This window comes from Corylus avellana, chromosome ca5, assembly GCF_901000735.1.
Source record: "Corylus avellana chromosome ca5, CavTom2PMs-1.0".
NCBI classification, from domain to species: Eukaryota; Viridiplantae; Streptophyta; class Magnoliopsida; order Fagales; family Betulaceae; genus Corylus; species Corylus avellana.
The window spans coordinates 23668014-23683199 of record NC_081545.1 but is presented as its reverse complement, the minus strand read 5'-3'; the positions used below and the strand labels follow the sequence as shown (position 1 = coordinate 23683199).

The 15186-nt window shown below is 39.4% G+C and overlaps 1 protein-coding gene across 4 annotated transcripts; it reads right to left on the bottom strand.

Moving 5' to 3' along the window:
* Positions 1 to 301: 301 nt before the first annotated feature.
* Positions 302 to 13959, bottom strand: LOC132183042 (methyl-CpG-binding domain-containing protein 13). 4 transcript variants are annotated; one of them, XM_059596437.1, is made up of 7 exons: positions 13746 to 13959; positions 11694 to 11918; positions 11483 to 11578; positions 11090 to 11236; positions 2360 to 2525; positions 800 to 1893; positions 302 to 698 (listed from the first exon to the last, which is right to left on the bottom strand). In XM_059596437.1, exons 1-7 carry the CDS (start codon positions 13827 to 13829, stop codon positions 609 to 611), a joined length of 1902 nt encoding a protein of 633 aa, XP_059452420.1. In that variant the 5' UTR covers positions 13830 to 13959; the 3' UTR covers positions 302 to 608. The 4 variants fall into 4 exon arrangements, with proteins under 4 accessions (XP_059452420.1, XP_059452419.1, XP_059452418.1 ...); XM_059596436.1 differs by having other exon boundaries at positions 302 to 1890; XM_059596435.1 differs by having other exon boundaries at positions 302 to 1893; positions 13746 to 13958.
* Positions 13960 to 15186: the final 1227 nt, after the last annotated feature.

Here is a 15186-nt window from a genome sequence, read left to right as displayed (position 1 = left end):
ATAAAGAAAAGGACAAGTGATGACTTCTAAAAATCCTATTGAAAGTGGCCCATTTAGCAGGTTGGCGTGTGCTCTAAAGTTGACACTACAGGAGACCTTTGAAGCGGTCCAAATGTGAAAACATTAGAGCTGCATGCGAATGGAAGCTCCTTCTAAGCAAGGGGACTGCAGTCAAAGGAGGAAGCAAGATTCATTGCCAGCAGGGGTTTATTCATCAAATTTCCTCCCTCAAGCAATTAGATTCGTTATCAAACTCGAGCTGTGTTTGGTTGGTAACTTGCAGCTTAAACAAGGACAGCAATTAGGAGCAACACAAGCTCAGTGGCATTTAAAGGACTAAAATAGTTAAACAGTGTCCAATACAAAGAAGTCCAGCTTACTATCAATACAAACACCAGAGACAAAAGTATGCAATAATGATAACTATTGCCTAGCTTCTTAAAAAGTACACAGAATCACATGTAGATAGTCATCATACTGCAGTGAGGCATTAGCACAAGAAAACAAAAGGTTGTAGTCCTGGAAGTATATCCTTCTACAAAATCTCTAAACTGTACAAATGAAGTCAAGTAGGTTTTGCCTATTATTGGCACCGATCGCCTCTGCCTTCACTTTGTCGGCGGAGCACAGTCGTAGCTGAATTCTGCAAGCTGACATTTCCTGTTTGTGGCAATACAGGCTCTACCAGAGCTTGATGTCTGTAGTTGGGCATCTCCAGAGTGTCAATTTTCTTACCCAAAAAATCGGTTTGACAAAATTTATTATAACCAACAGTCGATGAAGTCAAGCCACTACTTGCCTGGGTTTGTGATGAGCTTTGTTGTGAATGAAAGGAATCCTGAATATCAAGAACACAGTCCACTGGAATAGCACCAGTAAGAGTTTTTACAGCAAATTCTATGCATGGGTCCATCCATGAATCACTAAAAGCCATATTGAGAGGTGATCCTGGTTTCTCATAGTCCCTGTAGTTATTTTCAACCTTCCTGGCATGCTCCTCCGGAACAGGCAAAACAACAGAGCATCCTTGCTTCTTGTCACCCTTATTTTCTGTTTCCTCCATTTTAGTTTTATCTGGAGAAGCTGAAGTAGCCAAGTCCCCAGTAGCAAGCTGGCTATTGTTTGATACCGACGACAATTCTGTGCTTTTGGGACGGTCAATGCCTTCCCCAGTGAGAGTTTTTATCGCAAATTGGATGCACGGATCTGACCATAGATCCATGGAAGGCAGGTCGACAGGAATATCTGGCTTCTCATTTTCTTCATTCCCTTTTCCAATCCTGCCAGAAAGTTCTTCTGAGATAGATAGGTTCTCCACAGGCAAAACAACAGAGGATTTTGGCTTTTTCTCATCCTTATTCTCTTCTTGTATCTTTCCAGCATGCCCTCCTGGCGTGGTCATGTCTGCAGATGTATGTTTGCAATTGATGGACTCCACCAACACTTTTGTGTTTTTGGAACTATCAAATTTACTCTCTGCTTCCATCCCAGCCTCAAGCTGAGCAGGCTCTAGGGATGCCCAGTGAGCCAAACTACCAGGGGAAGAACTCGGAGGTGTACTAGCCCCTGCCTCACCTGGCTGCTTACCAAATCGGCGGGCTCGACTAGTTTTTAGTTCTGGTGTTGGATCAATATCAAGGCCAGCAAGTCGTTTTGAAGCTCGACGAGGCAAGTTATATTCTTTCTTGCTTTTAGATTTGCGCATGTCAAGTTGGGTCTTTTCATTTTCATGCATTGTCTCCTTACTTTTCAAAGATTGATTAGCTGGATGCAATTCAACCGCAGGAGCAGAAACAAACACACTTTTAGCAGAATCATTCTTCCCTTCTATCTGCTCTGAAACCTTGGTTTCTGGCAGGTTAGAGCTGTTCAAATCAGTGTCCAGCCTACCTGCTAGACATTGTGAATGCATATCAGATGCAATATCTTAATAGTTAGGATTATCAACAAAAACCCATGAACCAACTTCCTATATTTCCTGTAGATAATCAGTAATTGGATGCAAATCTTTTTACCACTCAAACGTTCCATGAAGCCCTAACTTGCCCATACACATTAACATGTCTTCTTGAACAGAAAATAAGAATAGTTGCAACATTGGAAAAACTGCATTCTAATGTAATTTGTTGAAAGTACCATTCCACTATTCTCAAATAGCTTACACTTCTAGAGTAAATGGTTATTAACAAATTTTCATTGGTCTTCTTTTTTAAGCAATTTGTGAAGTTTCACCATGATAAACATGGAACTCTGAATGCCATTCCCCACCCAAAGGAAGAGGGGTGGAAAGAGCATAATAAGAGGAAAATATGACAGCACTGAATTAATCTCATAATGAGATGGGAATTCAGAAATTTACACTGATCAGAAGTATGTTCGGAGAGGGGCACACATTTTTCTGTACAGGAAGGTTTAAGCATCGGTTCATCCTTTACCATCACATCCCACTTTGAGCTCTGATCACAGATAATCTCTTCCCTTGTGCTGCTGAGCGCTGATTTCTGCTTCTTTGCTACAGCAAGTGACTAAGATAGAAACAAAAAAAAAAAAAAAAAAAAAGACACCAAGTTGAATAAGTGCATTTGTTCTCCCGTGTAAAGCTAATAATGTGACAAAAGTTGAAGCTTAAAAAAACATACATCCAAAGACTAGAGATATCTAAATCATGAACAAACCTCCAAATTGTTATCATTTCACATACTCAGACCTTTACAAGGCGAGTAATGCTAAAGGTCCCCCCCAAAATTGATGTGACTTTTAAAATCACAATTGAATTTGTGATAAATCACTATTGAATTTTGATTCAATGATGATTTTAAAAGCCACATTAATTTTGAGAGACATAAGGAGGATACAAAGGAGACGTTTAGCATTTAATTGTATAAGGCATACTTGAATATCTAACATCATATGTATATATATATAGCCGAAACCACATTAGAGGTTGGCTAAAATTGCGACATGTGGCGTAAATCCATCTTTTTTAGTCCTTGAACTGGTTTTAATTGTCCATCTAAATTACTGACAAGTGTCATTTTAATAATTTATTGCACCAAATCTTTACATAGCCACCAGCCATATACTCCAAGATTTTATTTCAAAAATTTTCTCATATGGGATTTCATTAAGTAACTATATATAATGCTCTCCAAAACTATAGGGAGACAAAATTTAAAATTTAAAAGCATACTACATTAATTACCCATAATCTTCTTCTTCAAAAAAAAAAAAATTACTCATAATCCGCCATATAGGTATTGCATGCATTAATTCTAAACAATTTATGTTCTTAAGCATATACACATCAACGGTTCACATCATATTCTAACCTTAGATTTACCACCTAAACACATTATTATGAGAAAGATGATACAAAATTCAAAAACTCTATAGATTGTTATAACCCTACATGCCTAATGATAGAATGGCCTCCAATCTTCTTCTTCTTTTTTTTTTTCTTTTTTTTTCCTAACTCCACCTCAACATTTCAAAACCCTAGGACATAAAAGGAGACAAGACAAACTTTTATCAATTTTCTTAAATAGCCGTCCACCTAGCCTCCTCTCTTTTTCTTTCTCTTCCATTATTTCTAACAAAACAGGCACAAACCCTATACCTCATAAGAAAATAATGGAAATGGGACCCAGGGTTAATTATCAGTACAGGAGATTTAGTGGGTATACACAAAGGCATTTCTAACAAAACAGGCACAAACCCTAGACCCAGGGTTAATAATAAAATAGGCAATTTGGAGATGGGACCCAAGGTTAATTATCAGGTCAGGAGATTTAGCGGGTATACACAAAGGCATTAGGTGTTTTTTTTTTTTTTTATGGGCATGTGTGGCTCTTCTCTTTTCCTCGGGTCTTTCTATTTTGTAACCTTAGTGGGTTTGTATTAACCCTTCTTGTTATTTCTTTATTTTTACAAAATCTCATTCAACAAAAAGAAAGATTCTTTGTTCCAGCTTTCACAAGGCAGACTGACCATTTTATTATAGCTGTCGACCATCTATGAACCGACCAGCCCTAAAGTTGAATTGAAAGTGTTAGAAGAGTGTGTGGGTATTTTCATCATGAGAAATGCTACACTTTCCAATTTTTTTTTCCAAAAGCTGATTCCCAAATGATGTGTCACTATCTCATGTGATGGTGACACATCATTTGGAAACCAACTTTTGGAAAAACAATTTGAGAAGTGTAGCACTTCTCTTTGGTCATTGTTGTATTTTTTAAAGCCTATATAATACAATGTGTGAGGTAGGCCATGTAAGTGAAACGAGCCTCCTCTCTCTCTAATGCGCGCTTTTCATGCAAACCTTTTTTTTTATAAGTAAGCCTAGGGTTAAATTATTTTTTCCTGTGATCCTTGGTTTTTCTCCCTGCTTCTTCTCTCCCCCTTCTTTTTTCTTACTTTTCTCTCACCCAATCTACACATGCTACTGATCAAAGAGAACTGAGATATGTCCGCGTTAAGAGAGTGATGGCGTTGAGATCACCATCATCAATGGTGTGATGATGCCATCATCGCAGGTGTTGGTTTTGTTGTGGTTGGTGGTTTGATGTAGCAGAACCGTGATCGTGGCTGCTATGACTTAGGTGTTTCCCTGCAGTGAAAATTCCGGTAGGGTGGTTGGTTGGTGTGGTTGATGCTCTCTGTGTTGGTTAGTGCTGTCTCCGGTGGCCGGAGCAAAGGGTAGTGGCCGTTTTGTAGTTTCAGTCTCCAGTGGATTGCATGGGTTTAATCATCGTTTTACTTGTTCCCCATAATCGTCATGGTAGCCGGCACAGTTTGAGAGCTACTGGCGAATTTCCGGCAAGTTCCGAAAAAGAAGACTATTTTGTTGCAGGTGCTTACTGTTCCTTATCCAAGATAAGGATATCTATAACCTAATTCAAGTTGTTCCTAATCCAAGGATAGGATATCCTTTATTTAGTTTGGGCCGACTCCAGCCCATCTTCAGTTCAGCCTGACCCACTCCGGTTTGACTCATCTAGCCAGTTCTTCCGATTCAAACCGGTTTGAGTTTTCTCGACCGATTCATGCCGGTTCGGGTTATTGTTGTCTGGTTAATGAGTATTTATGCTGGTTCTGGTTCGGTTTAGGCATATTTCAGTCGGTTCAGGTCAAATTTATGGTTATTTCGTTTGGGTCCAACCAGTTTCTGTTCATTTATGCAATTTCTTGGTTGTTTTGATTCGAAATGGATCTGTTTCTTGTGATTTTTGGCATAATTCAGTACTATTAATGGGTTTTCCAGATAGTTTTTGTGGTTCTTTGCTGCTTGCTTGGTTCTAATTCCAGTTTTTGGGATTAACTGATGATGTTAGTACACTGTGTGGTGCATTAGACATTATGGCCACCAAATCTGATTTGATCACTTCAGCTCCTATAGCTAATGCTCCTACGACTTATGTGAAACTCAATGGGAAAAACTATGTCAATTGCGCGAGATCAATGGAGGTATTCCTAAGATCACTTCAGCTCCTATGGCTAATGCTCCTACGTCTTATGTGAAACTCAATGGGAAAAACTATGTCTATTGGGCGGGATCAAGGGAGGTATTCCTAAGAGGGAAAGGTTTGTATCATCATTTGCATTTTGGGAAACCTTCAGACTCTAGCTCCACTAGCGTTTGGGACCAGGAACACATCAAATTATCTCTCTTATGTTGAATAGTACTGAGCCTCACACTAGATCCTTGTGTATCTATCTTTCTACTGCCAAGAATATTTGGGATCATATCAGATATATGTACTTTGGTAGTGGGAATATCACTTGGATTTTTGAGGTGTAAACATTATTTTGGGCTTCGCAAGTGCTTAGCATGTGGATGAGTACTACAATCAGGTTGTGGCAATCAATAAGGAGAGGAACGTGTATTAGCTACTCTCCACAAACCTGAAGACTATGGAAAAGCAACTTCAAGATATAGATGTGGTTCAAATTTCTTCTTGGCTTGAAACCCAAGTATGAGTATGTTCGTGCGCAAATTTTGGGTGGTTCAGAACTCTCATCTCTACATGATATTTTTTCTCAGATTCAGCGCACTACTCTTTCTAATCATAGCTGTCAGTTGAATTCTTGGCATAATGGCGATCCCTCTGGTTTTATTGCTGCCCGTGGTTTTCGTGGTGGACTTGATTCTCGATGAGGTGGTCAAACTAGAAGTCGTGAGCCTCACAAATACACTCGTTGTAGTCGTAGTAATCATTTTATGGATTATTGTTGGGATTTACAAGGCAAACCATTTGGGTTTGCCCATTAGGTTTCTTCTCAAGAGAATTCTCTAGCCACATCTGGACTACCTGCTAGTTTGAGCCCAACTCTAGATTCTAATCAACTCGACATTTCAAAAGATGAATATGCTCATTTCTTAGCCCATAAGCGGGTCTCTTTCTCTTCCACTACTACTTTTGCTCACTCAGGTACTACATCTCACAATCTTTCATACTCCACTAGCGACCTATGGGTTATCGATTCTAGAGCAAATGAACATATGACTAGTTCATCTACTTCCCTCTCTGATTATCATCCTGTTGATTCACCTCAAAGCGTCACCCTAGCTAATGCTTCCCACTCCAAAGTTGCTAACTTTGGCAATAAACATTTGAATCCTAATATTGAGTTGTTGTCTATTCGACGTGTTCTTGGTTTTCTTTTTAATTTGTTATCCATTAGTAAAATTACCAAAACTCTTTTTTTTTTTTTTGATATAAAAAAATAAAAAATAAATAAATAAAAATAAAAGAAAAAGTGTTTTGGTAATTTTACTAATTTTACTGCAAAGTGCAAGTTTTGGTCTTTTTTTTTTCTTTTTTTTTTCTTTTTTTTTTGATTAAAAAAAGAAAAGAGTTTTGTTAGTTTTTACCCTCCTTTGTCCATTTTTCAAGATCTCAAGACAAGACAAGGAGGTTGCTTGGTATGAGTCATGAAATTGGTGGATTATATTATCTGGATCTTGCACCTACATCTCCCCCTTGCACTTTGCAGTCCTTAGTCTCTGCTCTTCAATGGCATTGTCATCTTGGTCATCCCTCACTTGTTACATTGAAGCATCAAATCCCTACTCTTCTTCATGAGTTGTTTGTGCATTGCGAAGCTTGTCAGCTTAGTAAACATCATTGTCTCCTTTTAGTAAAGAGTTGTTTGTAGGGTTTTGAGTCCTTTTGAGTTCCATTCATTCTAATGTATGGGTCCCAATTAATATAGCAACCAATAAATTCCACTATTGTGTGCCCGGATGATTTTTCTTGTATGATTTGGTTTTTTTAATGAAAAATCGTTCTGATTTATTTTGTATTTTCCAAATTTTCTGCAATATAGTTAAGGTTTAATTTGCTCAGAAAATCCTTATCTTGCATTTGATAATGCCAAGGAATATACATCTAGATTTTTGCTTCTTAACTGTCTAAAAAAGGCATTATCCATCAAACCTCATATGCTCACACTCCACAACAAAATAATGTGGCTAAACGCAAGAATCATCATTTATTGGATGTTGTACATGCTCTCTTATTTCATACGCATGTCCCAAACAATTTTGGAGTGATGTTCTCACTGTTTGTTTGTTATCTCATTAATCGAATAACCTCCTCAGTCTTAGATGCTGCCTCTCCTCATTCTCTCTTATTTTCTTCTTCATCCTCGTTCTCCTTGCCACTGAAGGTTTTTGGGTGTGTTTGCTATGTTCATAATTTGGGTCCTGGAAATTATAAGCTTGGGCCTTGCAGTACTAAATGTGTCTTTCTTGATTATTCCACAACCCAGAAGGGATATCATTTCTATAGTCTTGTTCTTCAATACTACTTCACGAGCACCAACGTCACATTTATTGAATCTATCCCTTATTTTCTTGGTCCTACTTTGGGTAATTCTACTCTTGAGCCTGATGTCACACTCATACTAGTGCTTGTTCCGACCTGTTTGAGTCTATCTCTCTTTCTCCTCCAGTCTTGTTGCCTCCTCACTCGCTTGCCCCTCTCCAGGTCTATACATGTCGCCTTCGACCATTAGCTCCTACACGCCCACCATCATCCTTTGTCTACAGATCCAATGTCCCCACCTGCATCTGACTTCTTACCTATTGCTTTTCGGAGAGGTAAACATTCTTGTACTACCTAACATCCTATCGTTTAGTTTATATCTAGTAGGTCTTTGTCCCCGTCACTTTCTTGCTTTGTTTCCCATTTCTCTAGTGTTTCTATCCCAAAGACAGTGCAGGATGCGATATTTGACTCTAATTGGAGGCAAGCTATGAAATTGGAAATGAAGACCTTACATCAAAATGGGACATGGGAGCTGGTTCTGTTGCCGCCCAATAAACAAATTGTTGGTTGCAAATGGGTTTATAATGTTATGTTTAATCATGATGGTTCGAATTTTTCATGAAAGGACCAAACATATTGATGTTGATGGTCATTTCATCAAAGACAAAATACTCAATGGAGATATATCTACACCATTCATGAAGTTTGAAAACCAATTAGCTGACATGTTTACAAAATCTTTTAAGTCATAACTGATTAGACTTTATTTGTTGTAAAATGGGTTTATATGATATGCTCCAACCTAAGGAGGAGTGTTGGAAGAGTTTGTTAGGGTATGTGGGAGTTTTTGTCATCGTATTTTTCAAAACCTATGTAATAAGATGTGTGAGGTAGGCTGCGTAAGTGAAACGAATCTTGTCTTTCTTCTCTAATGCTTTTCATGCAAACGTCACAACAGAAAGAAAGATACTGCAGTTGATAAAGAAATTTAACCAAGTGAAAAAGATTTTTTTTTTTTTGATAAGTAATGTAGTATATATCAAAAAAAAGCGCAAAGCGCCTCTAAGTACACAATAATGTATACAAAGGAACCCAATCAAACACCCAGAAAAACCCAGAAAAAACCCAAACAAACCAATCAAAAACCCAGAAAAACCCAATCAAACCAAACACCCATCCAAAGGGGAATACAAGAGACCCAACCAAACCCCAAGAAAAGCCCTAGTGCATCTCAGGTGGAACCCTAGTGCACCTCAGGGGGAAAAGAAAAAGCATTTTTCGATCCCAAAAAACCCCGCCGACGCCGGCCCTTCACCGGAGAGATGGAGCAATCCAGATTATTGAGCTCCCTCAACCCCTTAACCTTAGAAGCATAAACTTCAACCTTAGGGGCAGAAACTTCAACCTCAGCAAGCAGGTCCTTGTTCTTATGCAGCTGCTTAGCGACTTTTTCCTTCACCCTCCGGGTATAAAACAGTTGGGACGAGGATATAGAGGAGTAAATGGGAGTACCACTCTCTGTCATGCGAGGAAAAGGACGGCTAAGACTCCTCCCCATCTCAGCCGCCCCATCGAGAAGGGAAGTAGTCGAGAGTGAAGTGCATCCCTGCGACGAGAACAAGGAGGTAGTAGCAGGGGAAAGAAGACAGCCAACTTGAACCTCCACCGGCGCAGAGGGAACCAGAACAGGTCCTTTCCCTTAGAAGACAAAGAATCCTTCAACACCACCGGAGCGGGAGAGACAGCTCTCGGACTCAAGAACCCACGACGAAACAAACCTTTCTCCGGAGAAGAAGGACGAACAACCAGCTCCTCCTCCCCCGAAAAAGGAACCTCCCTGCAAGAGCTCGCCGGAGAGTCCACCTCCCAAGGAACAGCGAAGGCCTCCTTGAGAATAGAAAGACGAGCCGAATCAGAAATCTCCGAAGACACAGTCGCACCCCGGCAGGTTTCAGGCATCGAAGAAAGAGAACCCTCCCAGTCCCTGCGCAACGTGCTCGCCGGTAAAGCCTCCGCAGAAAGGGAAAAAGTAGCCCCCTGAGAGGACCCGTCACCGGCAGACCCAACAATCTCGCCCAAAACTCGCACCGGAGAGAGAGAGAACACTGCCGGGGAAGACCCATCGCCGGAATCCAAACCGGTAACCTGCAAACTCAAAGAAGACCTAGCCAACGGCTCCAAACACTCTTCAGAGGCTAGAGGAATCCCAGCCGATACAGACTCCAAAGGTAATGAGAACGAGTTATGGACTGGATCTGAGAAATCCGGATCCAAGTACTGAACCGGATCCAAATTTTGACCCAAACCCACTTCAGAGACCGACCCGGAATCACAACCCAAAGCAGAAGTTGATAGGCCCAAAAAACGAACCCTTTTACTCCTGCGATTGGGCTTCGAGACAACCCCTGCACGGACCCGGTCCAACTTACGTTGGATTTGCCCTAGAAGCCTCAACAATCCACTAATACCGATCTTGCCCTTCTTCTTCTTCCTCAAACTCACTGACCCAGCCGCCTCCGCCAGAGGAGAAGACAAGCTCTCCAACGCAGAGCAATCCACGGCAGAACGCAACCCCAAACCGTCATACTCCGAATCCCAACAAGACGACCCCGGAAGCAAATCGAGAGACCTCGGATACTCAACTGCTCTCGCCTCGACGCCCGGAGAAGATCGAAGGACATCCACGAAAGACCTCCCGGAATCGACCCCCAAAGAAGGACCATCCATTAGAAACCCCGCCGAAGATGGAACCCCCGACTCCGCCGTACCATCCGACTTGATCTGTGCCGCCATCAGTTGCCGAAGCTCTCCCGCGAAACGCCGCCAGCCCCTCCCAAAACGTCCCTCCGGAAGCCAAATGACTCCCTTACGACCACCCTCAGCCAACACCGATACCTCCAAGAACCTTCCGGCCTTATTACCTCCCCCGTGGACCATCGTGGCCTTATCACCCTCACGGTAAGATTTGGCAATTTCTTCCTTCACCTGAACCTGAATCACCGCTTCCACCGTTTCCACCAACCACGACGAACACCGAATGCTCGCGTAAATATACCCCACGAAACCTTTTCTCCTCTCCTCCAGACGAAGGTTAGGACACCCAACCTTTGCCGAAAGGCAGAAGGTTTTGGCTTCAAAAGAGAATCTGCGTTCCATACGCCGAACCCTAACGCGCAGCACCAGCCGCGCCACCGATCGCAGAAAAAACTTTCAAAAATTCAAATTTTGAAATTCATCCGAGTCTAGAGAGAGAGAGAGAGAGAACCAAGTGAAAAAGATATAGATATTAACTTGGTGAATTCAATCATGAGTGGACTTACAGCAATATTATCATCTTCCAACTCCACATCAGTGCTGCCATTGTCCTTCGGCTTGGATGCAAGCCTTCCTAATTCCCCAGTTTCAACATAGCGAAGTGCGTCCTTCATAGAGTGGAATATATACCCACTGACAGGATCAGTGTAGAACTGCAGATATCAAATATTGATTAAAGATATATAATTTTCTGTGGCTCCACAACTAATATCTAGAGCACAAACAATTTGCAAATTACAGATGATAAGTCAAACATATCAAGAAACTAGCAAGATGTGAGCTGACCCATGAAAAAGACACACAGAAGATTTGCAATTAAATGACTGAAAAGTATGGTGAAAAATAAAAGTCAGACAAACATATTAAAATACCAGAAAAATGAATTAGAGATTGAATACCGGATCTCTTCTGATCTTATGACCCTTTTTTGTTACTCTGATTTCTTTGATCCATCCTGGAGGTAAACCTTCTGCTATAGCTTTCTCAACTACAACCTAGATTGCTTGAATAATCAAAGTTTTCATCTCCAAATTAATAAAATCAGATTAATATTAGATCATAAGAATAAACAATATCATAAAGAGCAGATTGTATTAACACTCAACAGACATTTTTTGCAGATCGCTTGAGGGTGTCTTTTATCTTCTGTTCTGGTTTAGGATTGCAGACTTCCTGAGTGTCTTTTATCTTCTGTTCTGGTTTAGTATTGCAGACTTCTTGAGTGTCTTGTATCTTCTGTTCTGGTTTAGAATTGCAAACTTCTTGAGTGTTGAGATAGCGAGACACCTCTGCCCTGGAATTGAATCTCAGTCCACTTGAGGGAGCAAAGTAATACTGCAATAAGCACAAATGGGCATATAAATCTGAATTAGATCAATTTGCTAGACGATAAACCAGAGCTCCTGCATCCTATATGATCTTTTCTCTGGGTGGGCGTCTTCATTCATTGAATAATCAAAACTCAAGGAGGATAACATGCTAAAAGGTCTATTGCAACACTAAATACTACTGCAGAATGCAAATACATATGAAGTTGCACTGAATACATGCTACTAAGGAATTTTTGAAGGCTTAAGCATAACAATAACAATAACTTTTAAAAATGGGTCCATGAAACTTAGGCCAAAATACAGCTGTTATGTCAAAGAGGCTTCCTAATGCTTTAGAACCTTGCATATTTCTTGAATAGAAAATGTTGTCAACTACATTTTTTGGGTGGCCAGGAAAACACAGGAAACAAAAGAACATAAGGTATTCAATTTCATCCTAGTTTCCTAGCGACTTTTGGGGATGAAAAGCATGTAAGCTAAGTGAAATAGTTTTATTAAGTTCAACTGAAAGGAGTTTAGGTTGTATTGGATCTCCTATACAATTTGCATAACTTTTCTTACAAACTAAAGCAGTTGCACTTCACGAGGAAGGGGTGGGGGATGCGATTTGCATGACAAACCAAAACACAAAAATCCTCTACCCACCACCAAATCTTCATATAAGCACTATCTCCAACAACAATGGGACAAAGATATCCAATGTGTATTGTGTATATCCCACTCCAATGCAACTATGCAGCGTAGTGACCATTGTTGTAAACAGATATCTTCAAGGAATACATAACCCCTGAATATTTTGTGAATAATCACATTGGAAGAAAAATTTGTCTTTGCCAATATCATAGGATTCCTCAAAACAATCAAATTAAACTCCCCCAGTATACAACAGAACCAGTAAAGGCACTCAGTCAAAGATTGCATGGCTTCCCAGTTGCATAAAGAAATAGTCAGGAAATGGTAGAAAGAACACATTAGAAGCAAGTTGGAAACCCTTTCAAAATATTTCTCTTAAGGAAACCCTTTTCCAAAACCACCACAGCACAAATTTGTGTTCTGCATTTTGATTCCCTCCACCACCTAACTGCAATCTCTCTAAGGTCCTATCCAGCATCTGGGAAAATCATATCCTAAAAAGCTAATTGATAACCTTCCACATCATTATGCTTGCAGCATAAGAACATCAGTGTTCTTTTATCTTACTATAATTGTGCACACAGCTCTATAATCTCTATTGTTGATGTTGCATTGAGCTGGTTATGCATGATGCATCCCGCCATCACAATTCACAACAAATGCGGCAAAATTTTCCATCATTTTGCTTTCATAATCTCCAAATAACACAGAATTCCTTGAAAATACACTAATCTGACAGCATGCTTTTCCATGTAACCTTTAGTTCATATCTACCATTCTACACACAATTGGAGGAATGATAGTAGCTCTGTTTGTTAATGTATTTTGTGGGTTTTTTTTTTTTTTTTTTTTAATTTAAAAAATGGTTTGAATAACTGTTCTGATGTGAAAACTATTTTTGTGTTTTTAGGAGTGTTTTGGGTTTGATTTATTTTAACACAACAAAAATTTTAACAAACGAGCCAGTAATTTTGGCATCGCAAAGAAACACCAACCAACTCTAACAACCACCATTTTTAAAGCACAAAAAACGCCCTTTAAAATCCATAAAAGGAAACTAATCAGAGAAAAGCTAAAATAAATACTCCCAACAGTAAACTGATATAGAAGATCTTGCACATTTCTGAAACTATAAGCTTGAAATGAGAGAAAAAGCAGTAAACTTATGAGTCAAAATTATGCTCTCTTTTTTTTTTACCTTATCTCTTTTACCATGCTTTCTCACTCGCACCTCCACGGTCCAACCCGGCGGAAGCCAGTCCTCTGAACTCTCTTCCGTCATTTTCCGCCGGAATCTGACTTTATTCGTCGATGATCGTCGGAGCCGTCTCTCTCTCCCCGAATATGTGTGTGCGAGTCAAGAGTTCGGACAAAAGGCAAACTCCGGAACCACGTGTTGCCAAACTCTGTGTGTTGCGATTGGTGCCGCTTTAAAACGTGTCGGAGACAATTCTTTATCCTCTGCGGCCACTTTCCATGCTGTTCCCAGAAACATGCTGCTTCCACTTGTACATTATGGTCGAAAATATCCTTCGGTTTCTTTCGAAAGACCCACGTGTCCAACAAACTAGAAAATGTTGACGAGGAGCACGAACAAATTAGTTTTGATTCGACCACAAACGAGATGTAATTTTTACACTATTCTAAACATATAATAATAATAATAAGTAAGTAAGATGAGTATTACAAATCAATATATTAAAAAAAAAAAATGTGATGATGTCGAGATTGAAATGCAAATTGCATGCCACCTAATATTTATCAAGCAAAAGATTATGAGTAGAAATGATAAATAAACTATAACAAAAGGAAATCATGCCAATAGTGAAGCCTCTGCTTTATATATATATATATATATATATATATATATATATATATTAGTTCAGAATAATGCTAGATGTCATCTTTTTATTCTCCTAAAATTCTTCTAAAGCTGATGTGGTTTTTAAAATCACTATTAAATTTTAGATGAATCATACTTGAATATTGATGCAATGGTAATTTTGAAAGCCACATCAGTTTTAAGAATATTTTAAAATGATAAAAAGATAATACCTAGCATTGCTCATTAGTTCGTGTGGCAATTGTTAAAAGTTAGTGTGTAATGCTAGATATCATCTTTTTATCGTTCTAAAATCTTTCTTAAGCTGATGTGACTTTTAAAATCACCATTAAATTTTAGATAAATCATACTTGAATATTGATCTAATGGTAATTTTAAAAGTCACATCAACTTTAGAGAAATTTAAAAAAAATAAAAAAATAATACCTAACATTACACATTAATTCGTGTGGTAGTTGTAAAAAGTTAGTGTGCGTAGAGGACAAGAGGTCAAAAATGTAGTCGTGGCGAAATTGTAGCCTTTTGTTTGAATGTAGAGGTACACATGGGAGTATTCCCCATGGGCGGTACTGGAATTTTCCCAAAGATTTTATATGCCTAGATTCTGCACTCTGAGCTCTGAGGCTTCAGTGCTGTGGCATCAGCTTCATCCATGGTACTTTTTGGATATGGTGTTATCTTTTTATCTGTTCGAAAGTTTGCAGTTAAAACTGTGCCATATTTTTACTTCTTTCCGAGGAATGCTACAATGCATTCTACCCATCATCTCCCACCATCTCTTCACCTTGTCACGTTG

Excerpts from the sequence above, each read along its gene's own strand:
- LOC132183042 (XM_059596435.1), bottom strand. The coding sequence starts at position 13,829 with ATGACGGAAGAGAGTTCAGAGGACTGGCTTCCGCCGGGTTGGACCGTG. Across the intron at positions 11,919-13,745 it reads AGCATGGTAAAAGAGATAAG|TATTACTTTGCTCCCTCAAG; the intron begins GTAAAAAAAAAA and ends TGCTTATTGCAG. Across the intron at positions 1,894-2,359 it reads CGAACATACTTCTGATCAGT|CAGGTAGGCTGGACACTGAT; the intron begins GTAAATTTCTGA and ends CACAATGTCTAG.